The sequence below is a fragment of the Biomphalaria glabrata genome, chromosome 5, assembly GCF_947242115.1.
Source record: "Biomphalaria glabrata chromosome 5, xgBioGlab47.1, whole genome shotgun sequence".
Lineage (NCBI taxonomy): Eukaryota > Metazoa > Mollusca > Gastropoda > Planorbidae > Biomphalaria > Biomphalaria glabrata.
This window is the reverse complement of record NC_074715.1, coordinates 16353310-16372630: the sequence shown is the minus strand read 5'-3', so window position 1 is coordinate 16372630 and position 19321 is coordinate 16353310. Positions and strand designations below refer to the sequence as shown.

The 19321-nt window shown below is 36.8% G+C and overlaps 1 protein-coding gene across 1 annotated transcript in view; it reads right to left on the bottom strand.

The window, feature by feature from the left end:
* LOC106074122 (glutamate receptor ionotropic, NMDA 3A-like) overlaps positions 1-19321 on the bottom strand; it is a 177335-nt gene that overhangs the window by 18827 nt on the left and 139187 nt on the right. The window contains exons 8-10 of the mRNA XM_056030168.1: positions 10558-10708; positions 9769-9910; positions 935-1083 (exon numbers count right to left, since the gene is read on the bottom strand). Of these exons, the coding sequence (XP_055886143.1) occupies positions 935-1083; positions 9769-9910; positions 10558-10708 (442 nt within the window). The remainder of the gene's footprint in view (positions 1-934; positions 1084-9768; positions 9911-10557; positions 10709-19321) is intronic.

Below are 19321 nucleotides of genomic sequence, written 5' to 3'. Positions count from 1 at the left end.
GTTATTATTATTATTATTATTATTTGACTAATAAAACAAACTAGATAAACAGTTGTTTGAAAAGGTGTAAGAAAAAATAAGTAATTTAACAGAGAGAGAGAGAGAGAGAAATAATGAAAGAGGAAGAGGGTGTGGTGGGAGAGGAGAGAAACAAGGGGATCATGAGAGGAGTGAGAAGAGAGAACATGGAAAGGAGAAGGCATAGACAAATGGAAATATACATATATAGAGAGAGATGAGGAGAGAGACAGGGAGGGACAAAGTTTCCTAGTTCCAGTGAAGAGAGGGACAAAGTTCCCTAGTTCCAGTTGATATTCAGCTCTTGCCGAGTCAACTATTATGTAACAATAACGAACTAATTTCTCCAAAATAGTTTCATAAATATTTGTTTAGTAAGAAGATACTCTCTCTCTCTCTCTCTCTCACACTCACACACACACATACAGGACATAACATTAGTAAACAAAATCAAAAACTGGAATTCACCAGTTCCACCAACTGGATCTAGATTTCTATTGTGAGCACGATGACTCTATATAAGATTATCTGGTAACAAAAATATTTCTCATTATGATGAGGACCGTATTTAAGGCTCCTCTAGTGGCACTGACGTAGTTTGTAAACAAAAAAATAAAAATTAAAAATACGGACTAGGAAAAGATATGAAATGAAAGGTGACAGAATCACGTCTTAGAAGGCAGTCGAGTTAACACTGATCTTTTGTTTTAAACTTTGTTATTTTGTAGTGACAGAGACAAGAGTCCCTTCTATTAACGCATTAAATGTTTGAATTACACACTGTATTATCAACCCATTGATTGTTGGCCTTCCCCTTTGTTCTACTCGTGTAATGAAGTGTACCGAGTTTGCAGTTACCTCCTCTTTGACCTTGTTACCACACACAGCGAAGGAACTCAGCCAGTAGATAACTCACCTGACTGAAGAACATTAGATGGACACTCCTCCAGGTACTTTCTTCTGGGCACTGGCGGATGTAGGGCACCAGGAACTTGTACACAATGTGCTCCAGCACCAGAACCAGGGCGCCGACACCAAACCCAACACATAACATGACGAACAGACCTAGGGAAGGTTATACAAAGGTCAAAGTCAGAATGTGCATCAAACATTTTTAAAAGTTTAACAGATAAGACAAAGCTAATCAAAGCTCCCAAATTGTAAAATGTATACCAACTCTAGAAATTTACTTTATAATAAAGCGCTAAATGAAATTTCAACTTCAATTACAAATGTTCAAAATAGATGTTTTGAATACGTAAACTCTTCATTAAGTTTTGCAATGGTAAGATCCGATTTAATTTTTTAAAGCTATAAAATACACTGCCATAGAAAAGGAATATAAAGTGAATAGAAGTAATGTGGGGGCGATATAAGGGAACATAATAAACCGTCAGAAAATAAAAAAGAAATAATATGAAATAAATAGAGATAAACTAAACAATGTCAAGGACACTATATTGAAAGATCACTGTCGCCAACTAAAAAATAAACACATGTATTACATTGTACTTCTAGTAGGCCTACCAGAGCTTAGAGAATTAATGATCAGTGTTAAAATGCGCCCAAAATTATATCATATACATTTTGCAATACCTCTATTTAAGTCAGAACTTCAAGGAACCTTCAGGAACCTGGACGCGTACTGCATATCACTTAAACGGCTCTAACAATTTTACTAGAAATTTAACAGCTTATGTATATCGCTGAGAAAAGAATGACTAGCTCGTTGGTGACAAGGGGACAACTCTAGTTTGACTAGCATTTAAAACAAAAATATATTTCTTTCTTTTTGCCTAAATTAAACTTATTTTAGATTTGCCTTATAGCATCAAAACGTTAGATGTATTTTTTTTTAATGAGTGGAATAGTAAAAATGATACTAAAATTTACGGCCAAAAGGATGCGTGCGTTTGTGTGTGTGTGTATGTGAGGGGGAGGGCGAGGTGTTATATGGCGGCTGGTTTCAAGTCAAGTCAAAAGTCTATGTCAGAGAAAATAACGATGCATAGGGTGAAAAAAAAAGGGTTTCAGAGTCTGAGAGAGAGAGAAAATAAAAGAGAGCGAGAGAGAGAAAGAGAAAAGAAAAGAGAGAGAAAGAGAAAAGAAAAGAGAGAGAAAGAGAAAAGAAAAGAGAGAGAAAGAGAAAAGAAAAGAGAGAAAGAGAAAAGAAAAGAGAGAGAAAGAGTAAAGAAAAGAGAGAGAAAGAGAAAAGAAAAGAGAGAGAAAGAGAAAAGAAAAGAGAGAGAAAGAGAGCGAGAGAGAAGAAGAGAGAGAACAAGAGAGAGAGAGAAGAAAAGAGAAAGATAGTGAGCCGTTCCAATTCAATGTAATTGATACTAGACTTGTACTTCTGACTTGTATGTTAGGTGGAGCGTTACACTGGGTTTATCTGTTTAACGGCCCGTGTATTGGATATAGAACAAATAAGAAGATGGTGTCCTTGTCAAAATAAACAATATATATATCCTGCTAACAAATCCACGGGCGTAGCCGGTGTGTAGTGCTTGTCATATTAGAATGTTATCACGACATAAAGACTGTTGGTTGAATATCAAACAAAATAGAGATCTACGTATTTGGCTTGAAATATTGCGTGATTACAAACAAGAATTGTGGTCCTTCATTTGTATGGCCAATACCAATTATTAAGTTGAATCCAAACTTCTAAAAATAGATATTAATTATTACTTTGTTTCAATGTTTACGGATATTTCCGCAATTAATTTCAAACTTAGTCAACCGCTCTTTTGATGTTTAACATTTGGTTTTGCATTATTTACGCAATAACATGCATCAACAAAGAAAAAGAAGGGAAAGCGGGGTAAAGAAATACGGAAGACGATAAAACACAACTAAAGAAAAAACTAGGACACTGAAAACTAAAAAGTAATACTGGACAAAATGTAGAAATTATATGTAGTGCTCGCTAAATTGAACCTTGGTTTTTTTTTTATCTCTGCCAGATAAATGTTGATATTTGGTGCTACGAGCGGAGGGGCGTAGTAATTCGTTCTGAGTGTTTAAAAGTGCAAACAAATTATCTTTATAAATATATATTTATCTTATCGAAACTTTCTATATTTCATACACCGGATACACCAAAAGCCAGCTATTTATAGTTATCCCATCATTTATATTTAAATATTTAAATTAGGAACACCCATTTCATAATCATTAGATTCATAGCAATTTATTCGAATGGTCTGATTGATTTTAGGGTGACAGAGAAGAAGCAAGTAGAATCAATAAATCGATCTTGTCTTGAGTTGAGCGGAAATGAATCGAAGCAGAGATGAGATCCAGAAAGACATTAGGACACAACCATTTTGATACCGGATCACTTCAGTCGAATCACGATACACAAATAGACCATTTTCTACAGGGCCACGTCCCTGGGGCAGACAAATATATGCATTAAAATAAATAGACCCCAGAAGGACTCTTTTACTTCCACTTAGATTTCTGAAAAACTCCAAGAATCTAGGTATTTTGATAATTTAAAAAATACCCAGATTGGCCTTTTATTTTAAAATCTTTCTGTAATGTGCATGCTAGCTAATACTTTTCAGAACTTTAGTCAAAATAGATCTAAGTCTGAATAAAAAAGACTTGATTTTTTAGACAATAAACTTAATTTTGGGGGGGGGGGGGGGTTAATTTAGCTGAGCTTAAAATACCTAGAACTTGTGAAATAAACCCATTGGAGAAATAACTGTTTAAGAGGACTGCTTACAACTGAATCACTAGTGGACAAAAAGTGAATCGATGATGAAGAGTAAAGAGTGGGCGGGGGGCAAGGGGAGTAAACTGAAGATAAAGGAACGTAAGACCAAGGGAAAATCAAGCCAAGGGAGGAAACAACACGTACATTCAAGACGACAGTGGCTTCCCTTAGTGTTCCTTGGGGATTATGGGGGCTCTTACGCGGCACTTCTTCAAGTGTTGGTTGTTTTGGTGGGCGGGAAGCAGGAGAGGTGTGCTGAAGACTGCTGGGAGATGTGCACCCCTGATGTGTAGTAGATAAGATAAAACTCGCCAATACCTTGGTGTGTAGTTAGTGTTTATAGACTTAAGTGGTGGCTGAGTTGTAAATCTCTTGACTGCCGAACCGAGGCGTCTCAGTTCGAATCACATTAAGACTGGGACTTCGGGATTTTTAGGACGCCCCTGAATCCACACAACTCAGACATTCGTTTGGGAAAGTGAAGGCGGTTTGTCGTTGTGCTGGCCAGAATGACACCCTCGTTAGTCGTCGAAACAGATAACCTTTACATACTCTGCCCTATAGATCGCAAGGTTAAGTTGGTACTTAACTGGTTTTTATAGACTCGATATGCACATACATTTGTAGATCATATAAGCAGGTTGTCCATTGTATGTGTATTTTTTCTCAAAACTGGACCTCTCGGATGCCTATAGGCACGTGTATCTAGACCATGCATCAAGTTTGCTCACAACTTTTCAGACAACTTTTGGAAGTTACAAGTGGAGACAATCTTTTAGAACATTTGTGAGCTCAGAACTGTTCCAGACACATCTAAATGATGCTCTTGAAGATCTTGATGGTGTGTTTGGAGTAGCTGATGATATTATAGTTTATGGTTATGGTTGCAGACCATACCATATGGTGTGCAAATAAATATACTTAAATTGTGACCAATAGCCGAAAGGGCTTTAGCATTGGAGGGGAAAATCTGGCAAATGTCAGTAGTTTTAAAATACCTCGGAGCTATCGACTTAGATGAGGAAACCAAACGGAACTACTGGCCCGAATCGCACAGTTCACAGCAGCGCTTTTAAAACTTAAAATAATTTGGAAAGCCCTCGGCACCAAAATCAGACTGATGCGCTCCCTGGTCATGACTACATCAAAAATACAAAACAAAACAAAAAACAACAACAACAACAAAGTTTGTATGTTGTGTACTTGAATCAAGTAATCTGGTTCAGTCATGAAATTAAATTTGTAATAAATCTAGGCCAACAATGATAAATCCGAGCGCATTTTCATACTATTAGCTTACTTAATACGCTATGATCACTTGTCTGAACCAGTTGGGAAACAGGTGGGGGTGGTGGGGGGGGGGGAAAGAAAAGTGGATATCTGTATAAAAGTTAATGTGAATTTTTTTTTAATCAATATATATAGATATAAACTTTGGAATGACCTGATTTCGAACTCGAGGGCTCAAGCCTATTTCAGCCTCCTCAAGGCAACAGACTAACCAATGTGCTAGGGAAGTGCTTATGAAAAAAAAAATGTTTTATAGTTAACTATTGTTAGTTTCAAACTTTGAAGAGGCCACCTATTTCTTTAGTCTAAAGGGAACTAATTCAGTTTATAACACCACATTAGTCACGTACAATTTCTTTCCATTGTTCGATACCAAACAAAATAATTAATAACCAATTGATTAATTAATTGGTTAAATTTAAAAAAAATTGATTCTTGTGTTATCAGTAAAAAAAAAATATAATTGTGCAAAATTTCAGCTTGATCCAAGATTGGTGGGGAAGAAATAACGTGTATACACTTTTGACCCGATAGAAAGACAGAGAGAGTTGATGTAAGCTTAATAATAATAGTAAAACTATTATCTAATAACTTTCAAAACCCTAACCTATCAAAACTTCCTTCATGCTGCACACCGGATACACTAAAAAGCGAGCTATTTATAGTCTTTCCGCCACAAAGGAAAATCTCTAACTGTATACGTAGAATGGTAGATTGTCTGTGTGGTTGGTTGGTTTTAGAAGGACTGGACACGTTGACCAGCTTCAACTTCCGGCTGGAAACATCATTAGAGAAGAACCGGATATGCCAATAAAAAAAAAGGGGGGATCCTAAAATTAGATACCCTAGTGAACCGAGTTCATTGCACTAGTTCTTTTAAGGGACAGTTTTTCCCCCTCATAAGGCAGTAGTAAAACCAGCCGTTTTTTAATGACCATTACAATAGAGGTCGCCGAGTCTGTAGACAATTTAAAAACATGAACAGTGTGGCTGGGTAGTAAAGCAATTGGCTTTCGAACCGAAGAATTCACGTGAAGAGTTGGAGTAGTAATAGCAGAATTTCTAGTAACGTTCTGAGTCCACCAAACTTGAATGGGTACCTGGCATTAGTTGGGGAAAGTAAAGTCGGTTGGTCTAAGTCCTGACCCCATCACACCCCTCGTTTACCATCCGTCTTAGAAACAGTCCACCTGTACATCGCCTTCCCTATAGAACGCAAAGTTTGAGAGGGGTATTTTACTTTTTATTTACAAACAAAGTATAAGACAATGGACTTCAGTGGTGCGCAAATTAAAGGCAACAGGCTTCAAGAAGTACGTATTACACCTGACCTATGACTTAGGTCATTGAGATATTCAGAATTTCTTTAGTTGTATTTGACTGAAAAAAAGTCTAGATTGACTTATTCATAAAAATCTCAGAGATTTGACAATCAAACTAAAAGAGGAAGATATATTTTACACAGATCATTTGACAGGGAAAAAAAAAGCAATTGTTTTCGCTAAACATGTACAAAGGGTATACTCCTTAGATAGTGACAACAACACACACATCTAGGCGTGGGGACAGCAAGTGGGGTGCAGATTCTGGTAATGCTGGGAGTTCAGAAAGGGAAATAGGTTCACACGCTATCATTAAGGACGACGTGCTGTATATGAGTGAAACTGGACGTTGGCCACTTTCCAAGGTGTACGAAGAAGTCAAAACACTGGCTAGCGTAAGGAAGCTATAGCAATATACAATTACAGCTTGACCCAGTTTTCTCGTACTTTCATGCCAAAATAATACAAATTCTTGGTATTTTAAAACGAAACGAAACATTAAAGACAAAACATGACTTCATCTTTCTCTAGATATGATCAAGTGTTATACTTGGGACAAGTACAGGGCCGGAGTTACCCATAAGCTATAGTTTAGGGCCACCAAGAAATATTTAGCACTGACATATCAGGACTGGGTCGAATATCTTAAATAGCTTAAGGCCTTGTCAAGTCTGAGTACGGCACTGGATATGCAGCACCTTTGCTTCAAGTTCCAACTCACAAGTCAAAGTAAGTCAAAGGCGGAGCGCCGTTATGACACTGGAGGACTTCCTCTATGGCTCTTGACATTAGCTGCACTTTGTTATAGTGTTTGCATAGTGTTGTCTTTCTTTCACCACACAGCCACGCAATGATGTAACACTCAACTCATTGCTACACTATGTAACAGAAACCAACTTTATTAATAAGCTACAAACTTTGATATAGATAGTAGGTCTACAAGTGTCTAAAACAGGAGTTCTTGAAATATAAACATAAAGACGCTCTAGATCTAACAACAAAATGTTACCAGCAACTCATTCGTACAGTTCGTCATGACTGATCCCCCCTTACAAGTCACTACGGTAAGACTGCATTGATACCATGCACACACCTATAGGTCTGTCATCTATTACAGCGATCAATGTTTTTTCAAAGAATCATTGGGGAAGTTAACCCAATCAGATGGGAAAAGAAAAGACGGGGGATTTAAGGGTTCCACTAGTGACTAGTGTCCATAAATACATCACAAATTATGTGTGATTACTTACCTACTTTACAAATTGTGTTTTATTAATGAATTATTGTACAAATTGTGTTTGATCGATGACCTACTTTACAAATTGTGTTTTATTAATGAATTTTTTTTACTTTTACAATTTGTGGCTGATCGATGACCTACTTTTCAAATTGCATGTAACTGATGAGCCATTTTTTAAAATGGCATGTTATTTTTTACTCACTTTACTAACTGTACATTAATGTTACTAATAGTGCTTGAATGCAAACATCTTAATGAAATTTCACTGCTAACTCCCGGTCACATGACATCTACAGGCTCAAGAAAAACGTTTTGTAACTATGAAATAAAATGAGAATGATTTGGGAACTTGTAATTGATGTATCATGTATTATGTAGAGACTGGATTGGGAATGTGGGCGCATTAGAGAAAAGGAAAGAAAAATAAAGTCATTAAAATTAAGAGAGAGAGAGAGAGAGAGAGAAAGAGGGGCGGGGGAGTAGAAGAAAATGACGATCTTTATGGAAAAATAAAGAACAGAGAAATGAAAGACATAAAAAAAAAACACCTACAGAAGCCAGATAGTTGACTGGAAGACGAGCAAATATAGATGATGGATAAGTAGTGATAGATAGACAGATTGTAGGTAAATAGATCAATAGATAGATGGATAGATAGATAGAAAGACATATAGATAGATAGAAAGAAATATAGATAGATAGATAGATAGATTGATAGATAAATAGACATATAGATAGGTAGATACTGTAGATAGATAGATAGATAGATAGATAGATAGATAGATAGATAGATAGATAGATAGAAATATAGATAGATAGATAGATAGATTGATAGATAAATAGACAGATAGACATATAGATAGGTAAAAACTGTAGATAGATAGATAGATAGATAGATAGATAGATAGATTGATAGATAAATAGACAGATAGATAGATAGACATATAGATAGGTAGATACTGTAGATAGATAGATTAGATAGATAGATAGATAAAGACACAACTTTTGGTGGCCAGTTAAAACCATACGTGCACAAGTCTCCCAAAATTTCATTGGGCGGATGTAGGTGGCGTTTTACCATCACATCTGTGACCTGTGACCGAGAATATTTGAATCCTTATTATCGATCGTCTACAATGTACACTGCCAACTAGTCTTCGTTATTATGAAGCTGTTTGTTTTCCCCTTGTTCCTGTATATCACTCCCTAGTGTAACGAATGACATTCGAATCTATAACAAAATCAGTTCCTATCGTCTATTCGTTATACAGGCGGAACGTTTTGTAAAAGTCTGCATGGTTGAAGCACGTTAAGGAAGACAATGCTCCACGTTAGGAAAATATTTTTGATCGTCTAATGAAATTAAAAAAAAACAAAACAAAAAAAAAAAAGGTTGTGTGGAAACACAAACTCAAAGTCGGCCCTCGATGTGGTCCACCCAGACAGATAAAAAGGCAGGTTTGAATATTTGCAGAAAGAATATCAGAACTAAATTCTATCAAAGGCAAATGACAGAGAAGAATGGAGAAAAAAGGTTGACAGATCTTGTATGGTGCCCCAACGGTGCAGCAGACCAAGGGATAGGTGTAAATGAGGAGAAGTTGGATGTAAACCTGGCCGAACTAATGTCATATAATAATTGTTTAATTGATCCAATAGTTTTGTGAAGGGTCAATCTCTTATTGAAAGCCTCAAATAAAAAATTTCGTAAAAATCTCCCCTTCCTTCTGTATTTAGTGAGAATATATTGTTGTACTTCCTAAGTCCAGTAGTGGGCAGTTCGATGCAAAGGAATTTCGGATGACATGTGCAATTGAATGAGCTGTGTTGGATGCCGTGAGTAGATAGAGGAAATGGGTTATTTTTCTTCTGCAACCAAGACAGAATGGCAAGTAGTTTCTAGAAAAAAACATAATGTTGACTCTTCGTTCAAGTTTTTAGAAACATACAGAGACTTCGTTACTCTCTTTTTGTACCATTCTTCTACATAGCCCTATCACAAAGCTACTGTAAAACTGTTATTGTGAGTGTCTGTTATTGTGAGTGTCTGCTAATGTGAGTGTCTGCTAATGTGAGTGTCTGCTAATGTGTCTGGAACTGTGAGTGTCTGCTACTGTGTCTGTTATTGTGAGTGTCTGCTATTGTGTTGGTCTGCTGCTGTGTCCACATACCTGCGTGATGAGTGACCTCTAGCTGCGAGTCCTCCTGAGAAATTTTCCTTTTGAAGCAATGTGCATCAGCGAAGTGGACATCGGTCAGATCATCGATAAATCCAGTCCTATGGTATTCAGAGATTTTCTTGGACAGAGCTGCCTGCTTACCGACAACAAACCATGAAACCATAGTTATTAAGTCCAAAGTACTATATTAAACATGTGTCGTATCTAAAGTCAAGTGTTTGCGTCGTATCTAAAGTCAAGTGTTTGCGTCGTATCTAAAGTCAAGTGTTTGCGTCGTATCTAACGTCAAGTGTTTGCGTCGTATCTAAAGTCAAGTGTTTGCGTCGTATCTAAAGTCAAGTGTTTGCGTCGTATCTAAAGTCAAGTGTTTGCGTCGTATCTAAAGTCAAGTGTTTGCGTCGTATCCAAAGTCAAGTGTTTGCGTCGTATCTAAAGTCAAGTGTTAATGAAATAAGGTTTGACTGGATAAGGCTTAAGTAGCAAACGTAAAATTATATAAGGTCGAACTAGATAAGTTTGACTAGATAAGTTTGACTAGATAAGGCTAGACTAAATAAGGTTTAATTAGATAAGGTTTTATTATATAAATTTAAATAGTGTTGACTTAAATAGTTATCGTTCAAACAGATAAGTTTAATTATATACAATTTGACTAGATAAGGTTTGTCTACATGCTGTGTACATTTCTTTGATGGTCACGCACGCAATATCATCGTTTCTCAGAATTCACAGAAGTGATCCTCAAACTATAGAAACACAACGCCTGATATTAGTACTGACCTTGAGAGGGGATTCTCGGGGGAGTCCCAAACCATATTTGTCATCCCCAAAAATCTTGGAGATTAACTTGAGCTCACACGATGGTGCCAGGTGGGCCCGAGCGTAGTCCAAGATTGGGTAATCGCCCAGTAGAGCGTCCAACTTGCCTTTTCTGGACATAGAGAGAAACAAGAACAACATACACAAATACTTCAAAAACAAAAAACAGCAAAACAAAGTTTTTATTAAGTGTAATTTTGTCAATTAGTTGGGCCAGTCATGGCATTAAATTTGTAATAGATCTAGACTAACAACGATAAATCTGTGCGATTAGAAATATTTTGACCAATTGTTTTAGTTTAGCGCAATTTCATGCTTTTATCTTTCTCAATGGTGCTATGATCCTATCACTTATCTGGTTGGAAAAAAGTGTGTGTGTGGGGGGGGGGGGGGGTTGTAAGAGAGAAGAAAGGGGAATCTGTATGAATGTTACAGTGATCGTTTTCTAAAAGCAAAAAAAAACAACAAAAAAACAACATGTTCACTCAGGGAACAAGCCTTCTCAAGGGGACTAATTCAACTTATACCACTACATCTGTGAAGTACGATTTCGTTCCCTTGTTCAACACAAAACAAAATAATTAATGACCACTAGTGAATGAACTATTTTTATTTTATTGGTTCTAGTTTTGTCAGTTACAAGATATAATTGTCGGACATTTCAACTTGATCCGATATTGGGTGTGGGGGGGGGGGGGGAATTAAAACAACGTGTATACATTTGTTACCAGGCAGACAGAGTGTGATGATATAAGCTTTGTAAAAGAACAACTTGATAAGAAACAGGCAAAAACATGTTTTCACCCAGCCTCCTGCTATAAAAACATATCGACTATGGACGTCTCACTATTGTCTGTCTTAAAAAACAAAAAAAAAAACAAAAAAAAAAAAACAAACTCTTATATAGTTAGAATTAAGACCTATTGAGACAGTGATTGTATAGCCTGCCAGACAGTTATGTTATTGTTGTTACCGGTCGTTGACTTGTCGCACCAAACCGCTGGTAGAAAACGAAACCGTTGTACGTATCAAGTCTCTTAACTCATAAAACTTTAAATAACTAGAATAGCGTCCTTTTGTGAACTATCTGAACTAGACCTTGTATTATAATATAAACTAAATCTAATTGAAATTATTATTATTGTAGTTTTTAAATAGCGCTACTTTCATGCTTATAGCAATCTCTTTTGTGGACCAGTTGAGGGGGGGGGGAAAGGGGGTATCTAGGAGTTAGTTTTCCGTACTGCCTTTAGGCGCTCAGTAAACACAACTCTCCCCGAGTCGGGTGTCGAACCTCGAGTCAAGACAAGCCAAGTTCAAGCGCACTTAGCCTCTCGACCACGCTTCCCAAAACAAAATAACTGTAGTAGGCTTAAGTAATAATATTATTTAACAAGTTCTAACTCGCTACAATAACACAACCTTTCAGTCTCACCTTCTGAAGTTGTCTCCCCCTAACACAGACCAAGTTACGACATTGCCACTTATGTTGCATTATTCACAACCAATAGTTAATCTCTTCTCACAGTCACCATACACACACACACTCACATACACACTCCCTAACAGTTATCTTATTCATTACAGACGTTGCCTCAAAGAAGAAGATAATTTCGTCCTACATGTATCCATGTGCTTATCTAGTCGTGCATGTTAATTAAAGACTTCAACTGCTAAGTCCTTGGTTTTCCTGGCTGATTTAGGCAACCCGTTCCATTGTGTATTGGGAGTTTAGAGATCTATCATTTCAGTATAAAAACAATGACATTATTTGTCAATGACTGAATACAATATGAAGAAAGACACAAAGATTTCTTATTCTATATGATAGGACAAATTCGTATAAATTCTTTTTCTTCCCTATTGTCATTAGGGTAATTCTATGTACTACATTTAGACTTGAGATGGAGCCAATTTTCAAGTCAAAAATTTAATATTTATAACATTTTTGATAACGAACAGCAACATTTTCTTAGATACAAATTCACGTGTAGGCTTAATAGTTAATTATTCCATTAGTTCGTGGAACTCCTAGTCAGGCCCCGCGGAAGACAGTTTGGGAAACACTGCAATAGAGAATAATTTGTAAGGTACTCTTGTTGCCACGATATTATAAAACGCAGGCACATTTGATTTAAATTTTCGAGGAGCTTTAGGTGCTTTTCATTGAGCAAACAGGTCTATTGAAACTTTCATAAATGTTTTATTAACCGCTGCTTTATAGGCATTTTTGTTTTAGTTGGTCTACTAGAAGAAACATTTCGGTATTTTCTTTGGAAGAAATCAAAAGCGCTGCTTGCCTTAGCCAGGCCAGACGGCTGTCCAGTTCTCTACGACTCTAGACAGTGATGCGTTGTTGGATACTATGCAGCCCAATTACGCAAAGTAGTCTACCGCTTTAAGAGGCCTCCACGTTTGATTTTAGGATTACTCTAAAGAAGATAAAGACAAAAATGCTGGAACAAGTCATCACGCCTCTTTTATCTACAACCTCGTTCCCTAGAGACAGATGAGCTGATAGGTAAACATTTTAAGGGAGACGAAAGTATGCCAAAAAAACAGTCCTTTTTGGTGTGCTGAAAGGGAATCGGCGTCACAAAGGTGCCCCACGGAAACGCTTTAAAGACCAGCTTAGGCGTCAACTTGCTTTAACTGACATAGAAAAGAGAGCACCTGGCTGCTGAGCGAGACAGCTGGAGAGCTCTTACAAAGGCGCCGGGTCAACATTGGAGGCCAAAAGAAAATCCACTGCCGAGGACAGACGCAGACGTCGAAAAGAAAGTCTAAATAGACCACCGGCGGAACACAGTTATGTCTGTACTGGAATGGCTAATATGTAGGTCGAAGCTGGGGCTGCGTACCTAAGGAAAATGCTACATTGCTAATTAATCTTTGGACTCGAAGACAAGCCTTATTATTATGTACATACATATAGGTCTGTGGTAGATCTAAACAGAAAATATTTTACGACAGTGTTAAATATGCAGATTATACAAAGTGCAATTTAAACAGATGAAAAAGTATTTTTTGAGAGTACCGCGAAAACTTTTCCTTCATTACGGAGTGATTATTTATTTACTTTTATTATATTTTTAGGTTAATCACTTTTCAATTGTTTATGATTTAATACTTGTGAATTATGATAACTTACAATAAAAACATATTAAAAAAAAAAAAAAAAAAAAGCCCACAAAAGAGGCAAGATGGCCCATAAAAGAGGCACATAAAGCCCAAAAAAGAGGCAAAGAAAAGAGGCCCAAGGCCCAAGGATTCCTATGATGATAAAGCTAAAATTGAATAGCGCAAATTCTGAGGTTTCCTTTAAAAAAAAATAAAAAAAAATGAGAATTATAATACAATGAATAGACTTTAATTAAACAGCGTCAAACACCTTAAAAAGCGATTGTTTTTTCTCTTCATAACTAATGAATGTAGAAAAGAATGGAATCTTTTCCCCCCTCCCCCCCGAGAACATAAATCCTGGTTAAGCGAATATATAAATCTACAAGACTTTATAACATTTTAATGATAGGCCTAGACTTGAAGAAAATGTGCAAAATATTCCTAGAAAATAGTTTATTTAACTCTTGAATAAAATAATAACTACATGCGGAAATATCTAAAGCCGTATAGTCCTTTGTTGATAAATATTTCCTAGTACTCTAGCCAATTTAAATTTAATTTCTTTTTATTCTTTGAAAAATTATAACGGTCAAACTTTACCCATGTGACCAACGAGCTAGCTATTCTTTCCCAATGATATGCACCAACTGTCAAGTTTGTAAGAAAAAACCTTAGAGCCGATTTTGAGATCCGTGTCAAGGTTCCAACCACCCACCCTAAAGTTGTAAAAATAAATCTTTTAAATTTGCACAAGTTGCAGACACGTTGGTTTCACATTGCAATTTAGCAGCTTTACTGCAGATCTAGGCCAGTCACAGGTCAAGTAGGCTTGACATGAATCTGACACCATGGACTTATGTCGCTCAACTATTCCTTCCCACGCTTCATAATAATCTGGATAATCCGTGCTATTTGGTTGGTTTTTTTTTTTTACACATATCTCTATTCTCATATGATTGGTAGTATTAGTATTTGTCGTTATAAGTATCTAATTCAAACCAGACTATTTTGTTTATAATTTAAATTGTATTTTTTCTTTCATTGTGCGAATTGAGAAAGATGTTAGTCGTTTACCCTAACTCTTTAACATCATTGAAAGTAAAGTTCCCCTCAGTCAGCACAACGACCAACCACCTTTACTTTTCCCCAACAAGACTACAAAAATCCCGAAACTAAAAATCCCAGACTTCACCAGGATTCGAACCTGGGACTTCCGGTTTGGAAGCCAAGCGCTTTACAGCTCAGCCACCAGTCCTCCATTCTTAATTGCTCAATCATTTCATTTCTTAAAAATTTGAAGTATTTGCTTGTAAAATGGTTTACATGTTTCGCACGTGCCTTCAGAGTTGAAGATAATCTACTTCCAAGACCAAGCCTCCAGCAGAACGACGATTTCTGGGAGCGGGCAGGGTTTGAACCCGAAACCACCGATAAGTCCAAACGACAGTCCTGCGCACAAACCGCGCGATCATGCAGCCATCTGCTCTTGGTCTATGTTAGTTATTTAAATATATAAAAGATATAAAATACATGATCTCTCTTTATGACTAAGATATTAATTCTTAGGATGTGAGCTAAATTTTAACAGCTTATAAGTGTATGCTAATTTCTAAACATTTTAACTCACCATTCGATCGATAAATCAATAATATTTTTTTCTCTTTATCTTGTTTTATTCAAATATGTCTCTAATTTCCCTTTTCCTACCATTTACTTCTCTTTTTGCAAACCTCTCTTTTCCGTCTCTTTCTCTTTTGACAGTTTTATTTCTCTCTTTTTCTCTTTATTCCTTCCGCACAATTCTGTCTTTAAGACACATGCTGTCTTTAGCACACATTCTGTCTTTAGCACACATTCTGTCATAAGCACACATTCTGTCTTTAGCACACATTCTGTCATAAGCACACATTCAGTCTTAGAACACATGCTGTCTTAGAACACATGCTGTCTTAGAACACATTCTGTCATAAGCACACATGCTGTCTTAGAACACATTCTGTCTTTAGCACACATTCTGTCATAAGCACACATGCTGTCCTAGAACACATTCTGTCTTTAGCACACATTCTGTCATAAGCACACATTCTGTCTTAGAACACATTCTGTCTTAAAACACATGCTGTCTTAGAACACATTCTGTCATAAGCACACATGCTGTCTTAGAACATATTCTGTCATAAGCACACATGCTGTCATAAGCACACATTCTGTCTTAGAACACATTCTGTCTTAAAACACATGCTGTCTTAGAACACATTCTGTCATAAGCACACATTCAGTCTTAGAACACATGCTGTCTTGGAACACATTCTGTCATAAGCACACATGCTGTCTTAGAACACATTCTGTCTTTAGCACACATTCTGTCATAAGCACACATGCTGTCTTAGAACACATTCTGTCTTTAGCACACATGCTGTCTTAGAACACATTCCGTCATAAGCACACATGCTGTCCTAAAACACATTCTGTCTTTAGCACACATGCTGTCTTAGAACATATTCTGTCTTTAGCACACATTTTGTCATAAGCACACATGCTGTCTTAGAACACATTCTGTCTTAAGCACACATTCTGTCTTAGAACACATTCTGTCATAAGCACACATGCTGTCTTAGAACATATTCTGTCATAAGCACACATGCTGTCTTAGAACATATTCTGTCATAAGCACACATGCTGTCTTAGAACATATTCTGTCATAAGCACACATGCTGTCTTAGAACACATTCTGTCTTTAGCACACATTCTGTCATAAGCACACATGCTGTCTTAGAACATATTCTGTCATAAGCACACATGCTGTATTAAAACACATTTTGTCTTTAGCACACATTCTGTCTTTAGCACACATTCTGTCATAAGCACACATGCTGTCTTAAAACACATTCTGTCTTTAGCACACATTCTGTCTTTAGCACACATTCTGTCATAAGCACACATGCTGTCTTAGAACATATTCTGTCATAAGCACACATTCTGTCATAAGCACACATGCTGTCGTAGAACACATTCTGTCATAAGCACACATGCTGTCTTAAAACACATTCTGTCTTTAGCACACATTCTGTCATAAGCACACATTCTGTCATAAGCACACATTCTGTCATAAGCACACATGCTGTCTCAGAACACATTCTGTCATAAGCACACATGCTGTCTTAGAACACATTCTGTCATAAGCACACATGCTGTCTTAGAACACATTCTGTCATAAGCACACATGCTGTCTTAGAACACATTCTGTCATAAGCACACATGCTGTCTTAGAACACATTCTGTCGTTAGCGATACATTTCTTTTTTTTTTCGTATCTTTTTCTCTTTCTCTCTAGTTCACCCCTTCCATGTTGTGTCTCTTTTTTCTTTACTGTTTCTTTCTCTCTCCCCCCGCTGTCTCATTGTGTCTCCCTCTCTCTCTCTCTTCTCTGTTCTGTCAAACACAAGCCCAGTACTAGGATGTTATTGAATCAAACACACAAGCCCAGTACTAGGATGTTATTGAATCAAACATACAAGCCCAGTACTAGGATGTTATTGAATCAAACATACAAGCCCAGTACTAGGATGTTATTGAATCAAACCCACAAGCCCAGTACTAGGATGTTATTGAATCAAACCCACAAGCCCAGTACTATGATGTTATTGAATCAAACACACAAGCCCAGTACTAGGATGTTATTGAATCAAACACACAAGCCCAGTACTAGGATGTTATTGAATCAAACATACAAGCCCAGTACTAGGATGTTATTGAATCAAACCCACAAGCCCAGTACTATGATGTTATTAAATCAAACACACAAGCCCAGTACTAGGATGTTATTGAAACAAACACACAAGCCCAGTACTAGGATGTTATTGAATCAAACATACAAGTCCAGTACTATGATGTTATTGAATCAAACATACAAGCCCAGTACTAGGATGTTATAGAATCAAACACACAAGCCCAGTACTAGGATGTTATTGAATCAAACATACAAGGCCAGTACTAGGATGTTATTGAATCAAACATACAAGCCCAGTACTAGGATGTTATTGAATCAAATATACAAGTCCAGTACTATGATGTTATTGAATCAAACATACAAGCCCAGTACTAGGATGTTATTGAATCAAACACACAAGCCCAGTACTAGGATGTTTTTGAATCAAACATACAAGTCCAGTACTATGATGTTATTGAATCAAACATACAAGCCCAGTACTAGGATGTTATGGAATCAAACATACAAGGCCAGTACTAGGATGTTATTGAATCAAACATACAAGCCCAGTACTATGATGTTATTGAATCAAACACACAAGCCCAGTACTAGGATGTTATTGAATCAAACATACAAGCCCAGTACTAGGATGTTATTGAATCAAACACACAAGCCCAGTACTAGGATGTTATTGAATCAAACCCACAAGCCCAGTACTAGGATGTTATTGAATCAAACCCACAAGCCCAGTACTAGGATGTTATTGAATCAAACACACAAGCCCAGTACTAGGATGTTATTGAATCAAACACACAAGCCCAGTACTAGGATGTTATTGAATCAAACATACAAGTCCAGTACTATGATGTTATTGAATCAAACATACAAGCCCAGTACTAGGATGTTATTGAATCAAACATACAAGTCCAGTACTATGATGTTATTGAATCAAACATACAAGCCCAGTACTAGGATGTTATTGAATCAAACACACAAGGCCAGTACTAGGATGTTATTGAATCAAACACACAAGCCCAGTACTAGGATGTTATTGAATCAAACACACAAGCCCAGTACTAGGATGTTATTGAATCAAACATACAAGCCCAGTACTATGATGTTATTGAATCAAACCCACAAGCCCAGTACTAGGATGTTATTGAATCAAACACACAAGCCCAGTACTAGGATGTTATTGAATCAAACCCACAAGCCCAGTACTAGGATGTTATTGAATCAAACACATAAGCCCAGTACTAGGATGTTATTGAATCAAACACACAAGCCCAGTACTAGGATGTTATTGAATCAAACACACAATCCCAGTACTAGGATGTTATTGAATCAAACACACAAGCCCAGTACTAGGATGTTATTGAATCAAACATGCAAGGCCAGTACTAGGATGTTATTGAATCAAACATACAAGGCCAGTACTAGGATGTTATTGAATCAAACATACAAGCCCAGTACTAGGATGTTATTGAATCAAACATACAAGCCCAGTACTAGGATGTTATTGAATCAAACACACAAGCCCAGTACTAGGATGTTATTGAATCAAACCCACAAGCCCAGTACTAGGATGTTATTGAATCAAACCCACAAGCCCAGTACTAGGATGTTATTGAATCAAACACATAAGCCCAGTACTAGGATGTTATTGAATCAAACACACAAGCCCAGTACTAGGATGTTATTGAATCAAACACACAAGCCCAGTACTAGGATGTTATTGAATCAAACACACAAGCCCAGTACTAGGATGTTATTGAATCAAACATACAAGGCCAGTACTAGGATGTTATTGAATCAAACATACAAGGCCAGTACTAGGATGTTATTGAATCAAACCCACAAGCCCAGTACTAGGATGTTATTGAATCAAACACA